Source organism: Pelodiscus sinensis, chromosome 13 (assembly GCF_049634645.1).
Source record: "Pelodiscus sinensis isolate JC-2024 chromosome 13, ASM4963464v1, whole genome shotgun sequence".
Taxonomy (NCBI): Eukaryota; Metazoa; Chordata; order Testudines; family Trionychidae; genus Pelodiscus; species Pelodiscus sinensis.
In genome coordinates this window covers 2,374,218-2,390,095 of record NC_134723.1, presented here as the reverse complement: position 1 = coordinate 2,390,095, position 15,878 = coordinate 2,374,218, and the positions used below count along the sequence as shown (strand labels likewise).

At 49.0% G+C, this 15,878-nt stretch overlaps 2 protein-coding genes across 6 annotated transcripts in view; both read right to left on the bottom strand.

Moving 5' to 3' along the window:
• ARHGAP36 (Rho GTPase activating protein 36) overlaps nucleotides 1-2,150 on the bottom strand; it is a 28,383-nt gene extending 26,233 nt beyond the window's left edge. The window contains exon 1 of one of the 2 annotated variants that reach the window (XM_075896657.1): nucleotides 1,904-2,150. The gene's annotated coding sequence lies outside the window, so the exon portion shown is untranslated. The other variant, XM_075896659.1, reaches the window with a different exon arrangement.
• A 10,394-nt stretch (nucleotides 2,151-12,544) lies between these two features.
• Nucleotides 12,545-15,878, bottom strand: part of ENOX2 (ecto-NOX disulfide-thiol exchanger 2) — a 37,229-nt gene continuing 33,895 nt past the window's right edge. For 3 of the 4 annotated variants that reach the window (XM_075896654.1, XM_075896655.1, XM_075896656.1), the window contains exon 15: nucleotides 12,545-13,928. In XM_075896654.1, the coding sequence (XP_075752769.1) occupies nucleotides 13,797-13,928 (132 nt within the window). In that variant the 3' untranslated portion in view covers nucleotides 12,545-13,796. Of the gene's footprint in view, nucleotides 13,929-15,224; nucleotides 15,313-15,878 lie in introns of all 4 variants that reach the window. The other variant, XR_012895626.1, reaches the window with a different exon arrangement.

The window sequence follows — 15,878 nt, the reverse complement described above, 5'->3', positions numbered from 1 at the left end:
ATACTTTTTTGTTTTGAAAAAGGGGTATTTTATACAAAAAAGATTGAGAAACACTGGTTTAGCTCATCCACCCTCAGGAGGGTCGATGACACAGCGGACACTGTCACAGCCTCCTCTGCTGCCTGTTTCTCCGGACCCACTACTCAGATCTGGCCAGTCAGTGTCCATCTCGATACCCTCTAGACTTGCCAGGCTACCCCACATGAACTCCCCAGGGAAGGTCCCGGTAGCTATAATCTTTAAAGCCACCAGAGAGAAACTTTTACCCTGTAGAACGGGGTGGGTAAATACCGGCTGGCAGGCTGGGTTCTGCCCCCAGCCTATGGGGTCTGCGGGAAGTGGTGTCTTGGTCCGTGCTGCCTCCTGGCCAATGGGAGCCACGGGAACAGCGATCTGCAGCCAATGGGAGCGGCAATCGCCTGTACCTATGGAGGTGCAGATAGATATAGGGCGGTGGCCCACCAGGAGTTCACCGCCGCCGTTTATTGCCCTCCCCTGCCGTGGAAGCTACATTCCTTCTCCCCATGGCCCCCAACACTGCGAGGGTAAAGCTGGCCTGGGCATGAGACAGAGCCCTCTTTGAGGATGTCTAAGACTGGAGAAATGAACTCCTCCAGGAGCTAAGGGCCATCACGAACTTACCCAACCTGCCTTTGCTAATGGAAGCGCAGAGCGGCATGTGCACATCAGACTCCCCAAGCCCCCCACTCCACTGCACGCTTCTCCCCTGGGAATGAACCACACACGGCAGATGTGAGTCACAATGGCTGCATCACCGGAGGGTGCTCAGACTCTGGAGAGGAGGGTGGGAAACAAACCGGGATCGATCTGGGGCCAGCTGCAGAAGACTCCTGAATCCTGCCCCGATTCTCAGCCGGGGCCAACAGGGGGTTAGAAGGGAAACTCTTGAGCAAGCTGAACTCGGCAGGACACTCCTGGTTACAAGAAATGCAACACTGGAGCTGAGAAAACAGCTCTCCTGCTAGGGCCTGCTCCCTGTGCTATTAACCCTGTCTCAGACTGCCCGATGCCACGGCCTCCACGAAAAGGCGAGTGCATCGGTCCTGCTCGCTGCAGTAAGTGACCTAACCTACCTGACCTGCAATAACCCGCCTCCCGAAGTACGACCCTCCCATCCTGATCTAGCCTGACCACACCCGCATGAGAGGCGTGTGCCCTCGTACCCGCGTGACAGGCTACACGCTGAGCACACCCGTTTCATCCAAGCTATTGGGACGGAGGCAGAAATCCTGGTGAGGATTTGTCTCCTGTGATCTCCAAGAGATTCAGCTCAGTCCCTTGTTGCCTTAATAGCTAAGCCTCCGTTCGCCCCATAATAATCTGCACTGCTCTCCAGCCGCTGCAGCACTGACAGAGACATCAGAAGAAATTCCCTTTTGCCCTCCCACGTTCACGGAGATTTGCAACACTCACTGTTGTCCAGCAGACAGAACACAGGGAGAGAATAAACCCCGTGCAGCTCATTGGCAGCACTGCTCTTGCGCCCTGCCCAGCACTGTGCCGTGCTGTCTGAAAAGCCCTCCTCCCACAGCCCGCCCCATCTCCAATGCACACCGGGGCAAGAAGCACTCAGGTTTTAGTTCGTCTGCAACGGAATGGCTGGAAAGCCCCCGCAAGCTTTAAAAGCAGAAGTATCCACTGCGAACCATTCCCCCAACGGATGCCACCGAGCAATCCTTCCCCTCCATGTGAAATTTACAACCTCTCTCCGTCTTTACAGTGAAATCCTCCGCACCTGTTTTCAGGGCTGGGTTTTTGAGAGTTTAGTTACATCAAACAGCAGCTCTTAGCCCCTCCGTCCCGGTTTCCAACGCTGTCTGCCGCTGCCCTTCAGCAGATCAACGTCCCTCCTGCCAACAGGAGCAAAGGACTTTTGATTTACCTTACAGCTTCGTTCTCAGCTCCCTGATGACATCTGGGCTCCTCTTTCAAGGTGAAGTTCCAGAGCTTGCCAAGATGCTTGTTTAACCTGTTTCAACCCCGTCCTCGCAGACACGGCACAGCGTGCGTTAGATGCAACTTTAGCAGGATGAGTAGCGAGACGAGGAAGAACAGCATCTGGCAAGGGAGAAAGGAGGGGGTGGAAGAGGGAAGAGAAGAGATGAATTTCCTGCCAAGGCAAATGAAAGCCAGAAACATCATGTGTAGAAGAGGGGAGGGTTAGAGAAAAGCAGTTCCCAGTGCTGCTGGTGTTTATTCCTTCAGCAAAAGGATCATTATTCATTTCTGGTCTCTGTCTTAACCATTTCCATTCTTTTCTTACCATTAGCTCTAACAAATTAGGGGACAGGCTGAGATCCTGTTAATACAGAGGTGCAAAGGCAAATCCAAGAACTCACAAGATCTTTCTGGCGTGGCCAGTGTCGTTCAGAACAGGAGAGTTTCCACCCATCGATAGTGATCTCTCTCCTGGAAGGTTTTATGCTATGTTTAGAGAGATGGATGATTGAGGATCACATTTATTAGTGCTGCTCTCTGCTTCCTCGGGAGGAATGGACACAGAGCACTCGGCAGCAAAGGACATACAAGCAGCCATGTCTACCCTAGAAAGTTTTGCCAGTAGGCTTTTTGGTGCCATGCATCCCTTGGGGTCACATCATGAGAACGCAGGCACAGTGAGCTGCCTACACAGATGCGGCACATCCTCACCGCACGAGGTGTCAAAAGAGACGGCGCATCATGGCTCGGAGTCCCTTTGTGCCCTTTGTGTCCTTTGCCCGGATGCTGCCTCATACAACGTTATGGCAGTGCATTGTGGGATACCAGCCCTGCACTCGGAATTATGGGAGCATGGGTCAAGTTCCCACAATTCCCTTCGTTCCAGCCTTATGTGCCTTCCTGCCCACACGCTTCTCACTGCTTTTCAGTTCCGAACACCCTGTTTGCTGGGGTTGAACCAGCCTGCCTCCCAGGCAGAGCCTTGAGGGGAACCCGTAACTGGCAGTGGCCACAGATCAGACCGTCTGACCGATCCACTGGCCACGTACTAGCCAGGTTGCTCTTCCTTAGCCCTGGGCTGGCTGCGTGCGAGACCGAGCTGGGGTGAAGCGCGGGGAGGAGGGGGAAGACGTACTGCGTGCCGGCATGGGCAGGGCTGCAGCAAAAGGCTCAGCGTGAGTGACTGGCAGCAGTTCGGGGGCTTCTCCGTCATGCTTCTGAGGAAACGAGCGCACGGGTGGCTGTGTCTGGACTCCCCTTTTGGCCCCTCAGCATTTCCCACGCAGCTGGACAGGAGCCTGAGTGCAGGCGAATGGAGTCGAGGCAGGGGTGCGTGAGCTGGGCATGGCCGTGGGTTGGGGCTGAAACGGGTGATCCAGCAGCAAGTGCCCATGCGCTTTGTCGTCCCTGAGGGCACCTCGCTCAGTGGGCACAAGCAGACCAGGCTCGACTGCAGAGCCTTGCCCAAGGCTAATCACCTGCCCTCCGAGGTTGTGGCTGTAACTGAGTATGAACCCCCACGAGGCGGCCTGGGGGAGACAGACAGACACACAGTGACTTAGACAAATTGCAGGATTGGGCCACAAGAAATCTGATGAGGTTCACCAAGGACAAGTGTAGAGTCCTGCACTTGGTACGGAAGAATCCCAAGCATAGTTACAAGCTGGGGACCGACTGGCTAAGTAGCACTTCTGTAGAAAAGGACCTGGGGGTTACAGTGGATGAGAAGCTGGACATGAATCAACAGTGTGTCCTTGTAGCCAAGAAGGCTAATGGCATATTCGGTTGCATTAAGAGGAGCATTGCCAGCAGATCCAGAGACGTGATTATTCTTCTTTACTCGGCTCTGGTGAGGCCACATCTGGAGTAGTGTGTCCAGTTCTGGGCCCCCAATTACAGGAAGGATGTGGATGCACTGGAGAGGGTCCAGCGGAGGGCAACCAAAATGATTCAGGGGCTGGAGCATATGACTTATGAGAGGCTGAGGGAGTTGAGTCTATTTAATCTGCAGAAGCGAAGAGTGAGGGGGGATTTGATAGCAGCCTTCAACTTCCTGAAGGGAGGTTCCAAAGAGGCTGGAGAGAGGCTGTTCTCAGTAGTGCTGGATGTCAGAACAAGGAGCAATGGTCTCAAGTTGTGGTGGGAGAGGTCCAGGTTGGATATTAGGAAAAATTATTTCCCTAGGAGGGTGGTGAAGCACTGGGATGGGTTCCCTAGGGAAGTAGTGGAGTCTCCATCCCTAGAGGTGTTTAAGTCTCGGCTTGACAAAGCCCCGGCTGGGTTGATTTAATTGGGATTGGTCCTGCCTTGGGCAGGGCGCTGGATTTGATGGCCTCCTAAGGTCTTTCCAGCTCTACGGTTCTATGACCAGCAGCTGGCACAGCCCACAGCTGAACAGTCAGCCAGGGGCACCTAGGAACAAGGGAGGGGCTGGGGCCAGGGGGTTCCGTGCCCGGACACTTTGAGAAACAAGCCACTCCACACGGAGAAGGGAGGTGCCAGCTACCTGGGGCAGGAGACTCAGCCAGGCACATAGCCACAGTCCAGGCCCACTGCTCTCTAACCTACCGCAGTTTGTCTTTAGGGAGCAACCAAGCAGATGTCAGGAAGGCTCCCAAACCACAGCGTCACGAGCCAGACAGCAGAACCACGCAGAGGAAAAGTCGTTCTAGGTCTGCCCCGCTGGCTCTCCCCCACGAGAGCCTGTCCTGGTGCCTGGCCGTCCGTGGAAGGACCCTTGTCTACGACAGGGCCATCAGTGTTGTCCCCAGCTAGCCATCACCCACAATTTTCCATGGCACCAGCTCCACACACAATCTGGTTTGTTCAGGGCCGTTCGTCTCCAGGAGAAGGGCTAGCAGCAGTGAATTCGGTGGCCTTGAAGTGATGAGGAGCTCGCTGGTATGCAGGGAATGCTTCCGCAGGGCCCAGCTCCCAGCTGTTTGAGAACACTGAGGGAATTTGCTTGCTGGGAACTTTTCTTGCAAAAATGAACAAGCGCTTGATGTCACAGAACCTGCGCAGCATTTTAAACTGAGATTCAGGGCCAGACTTTCAAGGGTACTGAAGCACCTAAACATGTAGACACACCTTTCACCCTCCCATTCCTAACAAATTAGGGAACCGATTCCTGCTGAAATCCCACCAGGAGCCAGTTTGCAGCTTGTCGACCCCTTCAAAGTGATTTAGGACCCTACATTTCTACATGCTCTTGGAAAGTTTACCCAAATCCCAGTTGTGCATCTGTCTGGCTCCCAGTACCATGGGGCTGGGCCTACAGCTACACAATTCTTCAACCACGCCCAGAGCATTCCCTGAGTCTAAACTCATCTGAAGGGGTACACAGCCCGTCTAAAAAAAGGCAAAGTAGCTAGCAACCCTTGTCTCCGATCAGACTCAAAACAGTGAATTTGGAGACGTTTCTTTGGGGGCATTCCACTTTGGATGACCTGGGGCTGATTCTCAGAGAGACAGAGCCACTGCAACTCCCATACAAATGGAACGAACAGGAATTTCGCATAGAGGAGAAAGGGGTGTTTTAGGGTGTTAAGTACGGAGTCATTTATCCCTAAGTACTCAAATGGCATCGTCTAAAACACGAAAAGGTGGGGCCAAATCTCAACCATGGTGCCTGTGACCTCCAGTATTTCAAAAGACACGGGGTTCTTACCAGGCTGATGGGGCACCGTGATGGAAGACTCATGTGATCAGCTGTGAGCAACTTAAGACAAGGGAACACAACCAAACAACAACAGGACACAAGCATGCAAAGAACAAGCGTCCGTCCAGTCAAAATTCCTTCCATGTGTCTATCTGTGGAATGCTTTCAGCAAAGATTACCCATTGGGCTGGGGGTCCACTCTGTGGGGGGGGGGAGGAGAAACTCCAAGGCATGTTATGCGTTTCTCTGAGGTAAACATGATGAAGTTTAATAAGGACAAATTCAAAGTGCTCCACTTAGGAAGGAACAATCAGTCTCACACATACAGAACGGGAAGCAACTGTATAGGAAGAAGTACTGCAGAAATCTATGGGACATATTGGACCACAAGCTAAATATGAGTCTACAGTGTGACGCTGTTGCAAAAAAAAGCAAACACAATTCTGGGATGCATTAACAGAAGTGTTGTGAGCAAGACATGAGAAGTCATTCTTCCGCACTACTCTGCGCTGATTAGGCCTCAGTTAGAGTATTGTGTCCAGTTCTGGGTACCACATTTCAAGAAAGAGGTGGAGAAATTGGAGAAGGTCCAGAGAAGAGCAACAAGAATTATTAACGGTCTAGAGAACATGACCTATGAAGGAAGACTGAAATAACTGGGCTTGTTTAGTTTAGAAAAGAGAAGACGGAGAGGGGACACAATAGTGGTTTTCAAGTCAAGGGTGTCACAAGGAAGAGTGAGAAAAATTGTTCTCCTTGGCCTCTGAGGGTAGGACAAGAAGCAATGGGCTTAAACTGCAGCAAGGGGGTGTCAGGTAGGACATTATGAAAAAGTTCCTACCTGTCAGGGTTACTAAACACTGGAATAAGTTGCCTAGGGAGGTTGTGGAATCTCCATCTCTGGAGATATTTAAGAGTAGGTTAAATAGACATCTATCAGAGATGATCTAGACGGTGCTGGGTCCTGCCACGAGGGCAGGGGACTGGACTCGATGACTTCTTGCGGTCCCTTTCCAATTCTAGTATTCTGTGATTCTATGTCCCTGTGTTACTAGAGAGTCCTGGCTCTATCAAAAAGAGCTAAACAATTGGTGAATGAGCAGCAGAGCTTTGTTTATAGGTCAGTGAATCCTGTTTGGTTTATCATGAATAACCTAAACAGTTTGTCAATGGGCAGAGATAAATCTTACTCCAAACCTGTCACAATGAAGGCAGTTTAAGGCCATTCCTTAGAAGCAGTTGAATAAATTGTTCCTTTAAAATAGCAATGTAGCCTACAACCCCACCCACTCACCTTGAAGGAATGGCCTTGAGACTGGAAAAATTAATGAAAGCCAAAACAATTCAATTGAAATAACCCCATTATCGCTCTGGTTAGCGGCTCTCTCTTCCAGGAGTTCACAGACTAAACACACTGGTGTTTAATAGGACAAAAATGACTAAATATAGTATTGCAATATCTCTGTGTTTGTAACCAGCCACAGCAAGGCTGTTTGTTTCCATATTTGCACATAAAATATCGCACGATTTGCAAAATAATAATATGGGCGAGTATCCTTGGAAGGGCATGAAATTAGACACAAGAGCCAAATAAACATCCCTAAAGAAGCTCATGTCATCTTGAACAAGCAAGGAACAAACAGAAGGTTTGGCCATAAAACCGACCTAAGAGGTAAGTAGTAACCAGGAACCTCTATAAAACATTTCCCAACTATACGTGGTCTCCTTAAAGTTAAGACAGATTAAGTTTATAGACTATATACGCAAGAAATCCATTTAAATCAGCATATTTCCTTGTGTGGGTTTAAAACTCAAGGCATTGTCTTTGCAGGGAGAGGGGGGCATTGAAAGGAGGCACAAAAAAGCCCTTGGCTTCAGTAATACCAGTCTATAAACGTTACTCCAAATAGGATTTTCCTAGTTTTTAATCTCCTTTTACAGAGCCAGCCTCCTCCGAGAGGCACAGCCTCTCAGGCTATTTATATTTTATAGGTTTTCAGTATGAGACTGGCTGTCTTGCCCAGATGGAAGGTCTGCTCTGAAGAAGACACATGCTGGCCATTTGGCTTTCTGGCATTTATAATGTACCATTGGCGGTACATTTACAATCACAAAGCTGCCTCAAATACAGTACTCTATGCAAGGTACCATAAGAAATGGTTCCCTGCCTTTGGTAACAGTTGTTTTTCGAGACACGCTACTCACATCCATTCCATTCTAGGTGCGTGCGTGCCCATGGGGGCGGCCGGAGATTTTTGATGTAACGGTATCTGCAGGGCTGGCCGTGGCACCCCTTTAGTGCACACTCGTGCCCCAGTATATTACTGCTGATCCTACATCCGGCAACTCTGACAGAGGGCCAGGAGGGTGGGTCATGGAATGATGTAGATATTGGGATAGAGAGTACGCTTATTAAGTTTGCAGATGATACCAAACTGGGTGGGGTTGCAACTTCTTTGGAGGATAGGGACATAATTCAAAATGACCTTAGCAAGTTAGAGAAATGGTCAGAGGTAAACAGGATGAGGTTTAATAAAGAGAAATGCAAAGTGCTCCACTTAGGAAGGAACAATCAGTTCCATACATACAAGATGGGAAGCGACTGTCTAGGAAGGAGCATGGCAGAAAGGGATCTAGGGGTCATAGTGGACCACAAGTTGAATATGAGTCAACAGTGTGATGCTGTTGCAAAAAAAGCAAATATGATTCTAGGTTGTATCGACAGGTGTGTTGTAAGCAAAACTCGTGAAGTCATTCTGCCGCTCTACTCTGCACTAGTTAGGCCTCAGCTGGAGTACTGTGTCCAGTTCTGGGCGCCACATTTCAAGAAAGATGTGGAGAAATTGGAAAGGGTACAGAGAAGAGCGACAAGAATGATTAAAGGTCTAGAGAACATGACCTATGAAGCCAGGCTTCATGAACTGGGCTTGTTTAGTTTGGAAAAAAGAAGATTAAGGGGGGACATGATAGCGGTTTTCAAATATCTAAAAGGATGTCACAAGGAGGAAGGAGAAAATTTGTTCCTCTTGGTTTCTGAGGACAGGACAAGGAGTAATGGGCTTAAAGTGCAGCAGGGGAGGTTTAGATTGGACATTAGGAAAAAATTCCTAACTGTCAGGGTGGTCAAATATTGGAATAAATTGCCAAGGGAGGTGGTGGAATCTCCCTCTCTGGAGATATTTAAGAACAGGTTAGATAGACATCTGTCAGGGATGGTGTAGACGGAGCTTGGTCCTGCCTTGAGGGCGGGGGGCTGGACTCGATGACCTCTCGAGGTCCCTTCCAGTCCTATGATTCTATGATTCTATAATGCACACGAGCCACAGCTCAAAGAACAGTTCTGAAAGGTAATGGCCATTTTTTCTTCTTCCCGTGTTTGCTCATGCCAGTTCCATGCTAGGCGACTCCCAAGCAACACCATGGGCGTGCAGAGCTTGCGGCACTGCCCTGTCATCGCCAGCGTCACCCCAGGCCTGCTGGGTAAGCACATCACGGGCGATAAATGTGTGGCCAGCAACCAGGTAGCAGCTCTACAGAGCTTGTGGATTGGCACCTGAGCCAAGAAGGCTGCTGACGATGCTTGTGCGCGAGTCAAGCACACTTTGACTGTTGCCAGTGGTGGCACACTCATCAGCTTGTAGTTGTGTCTGATGCAGCCCGTGATCTAGGGCAAAGTCCTTTGAGCAGACACAGGGCGAACTTTTGTCCTGTCTGCCACTCCCACAAACAGCTGTGTTGATGTAGGAATCATCGAGCCCTATCGATGTAGAAGGCCAGTGCCCCCCACGGAAGTAACCTGCACTTCTTTGGATTTATGGGGCTTTAGAAAGAAGCTACCCAGCTCAGGTCCAAAGCATCAGCAACAGGAATGGGGCCATGAAAAAAAAAAAAACCCAACAACAACTCTCCAACAGCAACTCCAGGTTTAACCACCACTTCCGGGATCCAGCACTTCAACCACCCTGTCTAGGCCATGTCCGTTGGGCGTGGAAACCAATGCCAGCCATGCTCACAGAAGCCGGAGGTGAAGCCAGGCAGGACTCACCACATACGTACAGGCAGCCCATGAGCTCGCCGCTCAACAGGACCCTACGACCAACCCGATAGGCAACACTAAGGTAGAAATCTCCAATGACTGTGAATGTGGGCACATATACACCTGAATTGGAGCTGTCATGAGCAAGCAAGCAAAGAACCCAACCACATCAGCCACTCAGTTAACTGCACATTCACTGGGATCTATGTCATCAATGCCCCTCTGCCATGTATATTGGCCAAACTGGATAGTCTCTACAGGAAAGAATTAATGGACACAAATCAGATATCCGAAAAGACAACACACAGAAACCTGTTGGAGACCACTTTAACCTGCCCAGGCACTCATTAATGGAGCTCAAAGTCACCCTGTTGTTTTAGGCCAATTCCATAAGCCAAATACACAGGGAAGGGTTGGAACTTAACTTCATTTACATGTTTGGGACCCATGACAAAGGTATGAATAAAGACATTACCTGGCAAGCACACTGCCTTCCACATCCTAATGACTTAAAAAAACCCAAACAATGGGTACTTAAGAACAATTTGCACCTTCTCTATCAGCTTCATGTAACATTCACTATTTTTCCCTTCCTCCTAATTCACTAATTCACTATTTTTCCCTTCCTCCTCCTCCTCCCTTTATTTTGGAACTGAATACTCCATTCATCTGAAGAAGTGGGTTGTACCCACGAATGCTCATGATACCATCTAGATGTTTTGTGAGTCTTTAAGGTGCATTCATTGTTTTTTTAAGTTTTGACATTTTTCTATGTGTTTCAAATACGACCTATAGGAAAACAACAGACTTGAAGCAATACAGAAGTTATAAGGCTGCATTTGAGGGTCCATGCCAGTACTGAGATAGGATAGATTAGGTTTCCTGGCTAAGTAGGTGTCATGCTCTACTGCTAGTGACGTTTCTCGCTGTGACAGAAAGCTTGGTTTTCCCGCAAGGGAATTCCTGGCATGGTTCGGTCCTTCTGTTTCACAACACGAGCATCCAAGAACAAACATGTGAGCTACCACATCCATCCCATGCACGGACATGAGTCACTAGCTCATCAAATCCAGTGCAAACAAGAGAAGCTTGCGATGACATCCAATGTTAATTAAAAGTTATCCTGCTAACAGCGACCAGTTTTGCATCGGTACTGAGCAGCAGGCTTTGCCACATACCTCAGATCAACCAGCCCTCATTTGTCTCCAACAATGGCCTGTCTGTAACAACTCCTTCAGTGCAAAGTACAGCCAGGGCAACGATAGGAGAACCATTTCCCCGCCCTGTTGGACACCAGCCAATGCCCTGCCACCAGCCTATCTAGGTCTGCCTCTCTGATGTAAGTACCCAGCCCTAGAAATATTTAACCCTAGGGTTTTTTTAGCCATAGTAAACTCTTGCCCCAAGCAATCTCTTCTGGCAGAGAATGCCACTTCCCTGATGGGCAATAGTATTCTTTCGTCAGTTTGAGTGGGCTGACTTTCGCTGCTGGAACATCCCTTTCCTTGCAAGGTTTATGGGCACAGATGAACAGCAGTGTCCTGTCAGTACAGTTCTTTATTTGTACGTCTCTCTGCTTTTGTGTGCTGCCACTTCTGAACAGTTGTAAGCACCTCTGAAGATCAGGCCCAAGGTGTCTCACGCAGGGTACCTAAAACCACTGGCCACCTTTGAAAATTTGGACCTGAACGTGCTGACCTGGGGCTTGATCCTGTCAAGGGTAGTGGGATTTCCCATGATTTCAGTGGCAGTCGGATCAGAGCTGAGGAAAGTGGTGGATCTAATGCTGCCGGACGGCCACTCTTGCTGGCAGACTGAATGTTGCTCACCAGTAGCACCTAATGGCCACCAGCAAAAATTGCAGCAAACGCTGCCCTTTGGCTCTGCAGAATAGGGTAATGGAATGGATGCAGTTGTTGTGGCTGATGTTTCTTCCTAGTGTCCACTGGAGTGCACAGGGAGACCCGGCCGGGGGTAAATGTGAGGAAGCAATTACTTACTGTGTTAGCTGTGTAGGAATTACCTGAAAAAATCAGGTAAGAGTCTGGGCTCAATTTCTGAGGAAACAAATATCCTGCAGGATGGTGTGTTAACAGATGCAATGTGATGATCATTGGAAGGAACAACATGAACACTTCATATACCTCGCTGGTGCCAGGATCCTGACAAGAAGACTGGAGAGGGGAGTGCCGGTGACTGCCTTCAAGGACATAAAAGGTTGTTTTAAAGAGGAAAGTGAAAAAATGCTCTCCTCATCCACTGAGGAACAGAAACGGACTTCAATTGCAGCAAGGACCAATGTAGTGTAGACCGATTATTTTCAACCCATTTATCACTGTGAGCTGCAGGTTGAAAACCACAGTGCCTCTCCTAAAAAAAACCCACAGAGCCCCTATGTCCAGCACCCGCCCCCCCCCCCCTCCAGTCCTGCTGTGTGGAGTAAAACCCTGGATGTGGGAGCTGGGCAGCCAGGACTCAGACCCCACCACGGGGGGGCCGGGCAGTTGGGACCCAGTCTCCGGATTCCACATGAGGCTGGATTTTTTTTTTTAAGCACACAGTTGGGCTACAGTTATGTGCTAACTGCGCTGCATGCAGCCTGCAGGCTGAGAACAATCTGGACAGACATTAGGAAAAACTTCCTAATCATCAGAGTAATTAAGCATGGACACAAATTACCTGGAGAGATTGTGGAATCAGTCACTGGAGGCTTAAGAACAGGTTGAACAAACACCTGTCAGGGATGATCTAGAATAGAGAATACTTAGTCCTGCCTCAGTACAGGAGTCTGGACTAGACATACTGAGGTCCCTTCCAGTCCTACATTTCTATTATTCCTGGGCAGGGAATAAGTAAAATAGGAACCAAGAAATCGACAAAGACAAAACTGGGACGTAAAAAAAGTTTTATTTTTAAAAATACAACTTTGAACAGCTGCGATGTGGGCATTTACAAAGGGGGTCCCTGAAATGCTTTTCGCCTGCTCTCTGCTTAGTCAGCACTAGCACTAGGACTCATGCCAACGAGGGACCCACACCCCAAACCCCTCAGGCCAGCACAGCCTGAGTCTCTCAGAGCAGACAGAGAACAGCTCGGTTAGTTGTCTCCATCTCAGCAGGAAAGGACACTCCCTGCCAAGGGAGCAGTGTCTGGCAGGACGTGCGCCTCACAGCCTCTGTCTGTAAGGCTGCGCTCTCATGTCTCCCCATGCCTCAAGAATCCTGGCCATGCTTTGAGCAGTTCAGAGTCTGCTATGAATACTCAGGCCTGCTCTTCACAGAAAACATTCGGGGGAGGAAAATGCTGTTTATGACTCTTGCACAGTCAGCAAGAGGAAGGCAATGAAAGACAAGTGGCAGTAACCCAAGAGAGCCCACTATTAAAATACGGGCATTGCTAGGACTCTTGTTTCCTAGATGTACAGAATATTAAATACCCTTCCCATTTAAAGTCAGATTATTTACAAAAGGATTCCACACACACAGCATGGACACATGCCAGTCTCACCATGCTGCTGCCTGGCACCAACCCAAATCTAGGTTTGCCCTTAAATTTGAAAAAGTCTTATCTGATAGAGTAGAGAAAATAGCTTTGTAAGGTGAGTAATATTTAGACATTTTGCAAAGTCATAGAAACCTCTTCTTCTCTTTTAAAATGTGTAGAATTTCTAGCATATAAATGTATAAAATACTGATACTTCCCCCTTCTCCATGCTAAAAGCCAGAAAGTCTTTCTTTTGCTACCCCATATTGCAGCGTGTGGCTGCTCTCAACAGCAAGAACGTGCAGGATGAGAGACTGGGAGACAAAACACATACAAATTGTCAAAACATTGTTCAGTTAATTAGCTGGGTTTAAAATTTATCAAAACAATCCAACAGTAGCAAAGACTGTCCATGGAACACATTGGACAGTCGTAGAGACAAAAGACAAGTGAACAATAAAGTCACAGCACCCAAGATTCAATTCAATTTCTTCCATGACCCTCCTGCTAGATCTGAGATTCAGTTATGGGGTGTTCCATCAAAGTAGCTATAATTTATGCATGAAAGCCATTGTACATGTCAGTTAGAGTAACACCCTACGTTTGTCGGATGTGCATTTTCTGTGATGATTTTCAAAAGCCAGGAAAGCCGACAAGTCAAGTCATTTTCAGTCCATCAAAGCCACAAAATTTCCATCTTTTTTCCAGGCTAGCCCCGACACCACTCAGCTCCTGTTTGAAGGTGTGCTGCAGTCTGCTCATCAGAGCTTCCACTTCGGTGGGACAGATCTGTGGGAGAGAAGCAAAACTTCCACTGAAAATTAACTGACTTCTGGCTTGAGAATCCCAGCTCTCCGGCTGCAGGTTTGCAGGCTCGTGAGTGCTGACCCCAGGCAAAACCACCACTTCCTGCCGTGGTTGGGGTTTCCACAGCTCTCCCGTCCAAGTGCTAATGGGGACTCAGCCTGCTCCTGGTTAAGTTCTGGGATGTGCTGTCGTCAGTGTGAGGTGGGAGGGCTGCAGACATAAGGAATACTAAAACGAGCAGGAAGGAAAACTAGTCTCATTACTTAATTAGGAGATCTGAAATAATAGCTTCAAAGAGAAATGAAATGTAAGCGGGTGTTCCTATGCACTCAAGAACATCTTCTGCAAGTGGTAGAGGAATCACAAACATGAAATATAATCCAGTCAAGTGCGTCTACTGGAGGTGCTTGTCTGTACCAGCTAGGGAGCCACGTAATCATCCAATAGAGTACTAGAGACACTAGCCAATCGCAGTGCCGAGAGCCTGCTAAAGGGGCACTGAAAAGCAAGCCCTAGCCTTTTCTGTAATGCTGGGATGAAGAGGAAAGGCCATCTACTAGAGCTGGGGCCGGGAGCAGGGCTGTCACTCTGGGAGAGGGGGACATGGACAGAGGTATGGAACACAGCTAGGAGTGGGTGCGGAGCCGCAGGCGTGGGGCTAGCAACTGGGACCTTGAATGTGTGGCAGGCAGCTGGGACCCCAGGCTGACAGCAAAGCCCCCAGGTGTGGGGTTGGTGGCCCAGTGGGACCTGTAGCCAGCAGCAGAGCTCTGCACAGCAGCAGGGCTAGCAGTTATGACTGAGCAGCAAGGGGAGCCGGCTGGGGGTGCTGCGGCACCCTCCATACTCCTCCTTCCTGTGCCTACGTTGCTGCTTCGCACCACAAATTCTGCCCAGTGAGTCCAACTAAGCAGGGCTCCTAGGCAGAGACTTTTATACTCACTGCCCAGCTCTCCTCTTGTGCAGTGATGCATGAGGAGTTCTCATCCCAGCCCTGCTGTGTGGCCTTCAACATATCACTTCCCCTCTCTCTTGGGCAGACTGGTGGCACTTGGGAGCTCTGTCTGGGGCTCAGCCCTTCCTTTGGAGCAGCATTTCTCAACCCGCAGGGCTAGGGCATCCCTGGAGGGACACGAGAGACTCTAAAGTAAAGAACACCTGGCTCCCCTAGGTTGAATTCCTCCCCCCCCCATGCATTACAGAGGCTGTTTTATTCTTACTAAGACAAGAATAAGTGCAAAGGGGTCAGGAAAGTGTTCTGAATGATTGTTTGCCAACCTGAAAAATTGAAGGGTCACTGGTGTGAAGGCGGCCCTTTGACTGGTTATGCTGATTACCAGATTTCTTTGTGAGATTCAGGTGATGTCTGTGTGTGATAAAGTGGGAATTTTGGTAATTTGTTATGAATGCCTGGCAAACTGCCACCCCCCGTTTAAGCCAGATACTACACTGGTGAACTGGAGGGGAGCAAATATTGCATATCTTTAGAAGGGGCAGCAGACTGACCCCAGAGAAACAGAAGAATGAGCTCTTCACAATCGGGACAACTATGTGCAAATTACTGAAAAAGAGAGTTACAAAACAACCTTGAGTAACATGCTACACTAGGGACAGACCATACAGCAAATCAGACATCTCCAACTCCTTGGAATTCTTCAAGGGAGTCACCAGAACAGTGGAGAGAGAAGAACAGAAGACATAATTCACTTAGACATTCAAAAGCCATTGGAAAGTCCCTGATTGTGAAGGCTTTTAAGCAGACCAAGACATGGAGTGAGCTAAATCTGTCAGATTATCACCACTCTACATTGGGTCCATCCACACATTCTGTTCTGATCTACACTGCTAGCTCGTTGGGGCAGGGACAGGCGTCCACAATTGGCGTGTGCACCTCACCCCACGCTTAGATGCTACTACAAACTCACGTGAACG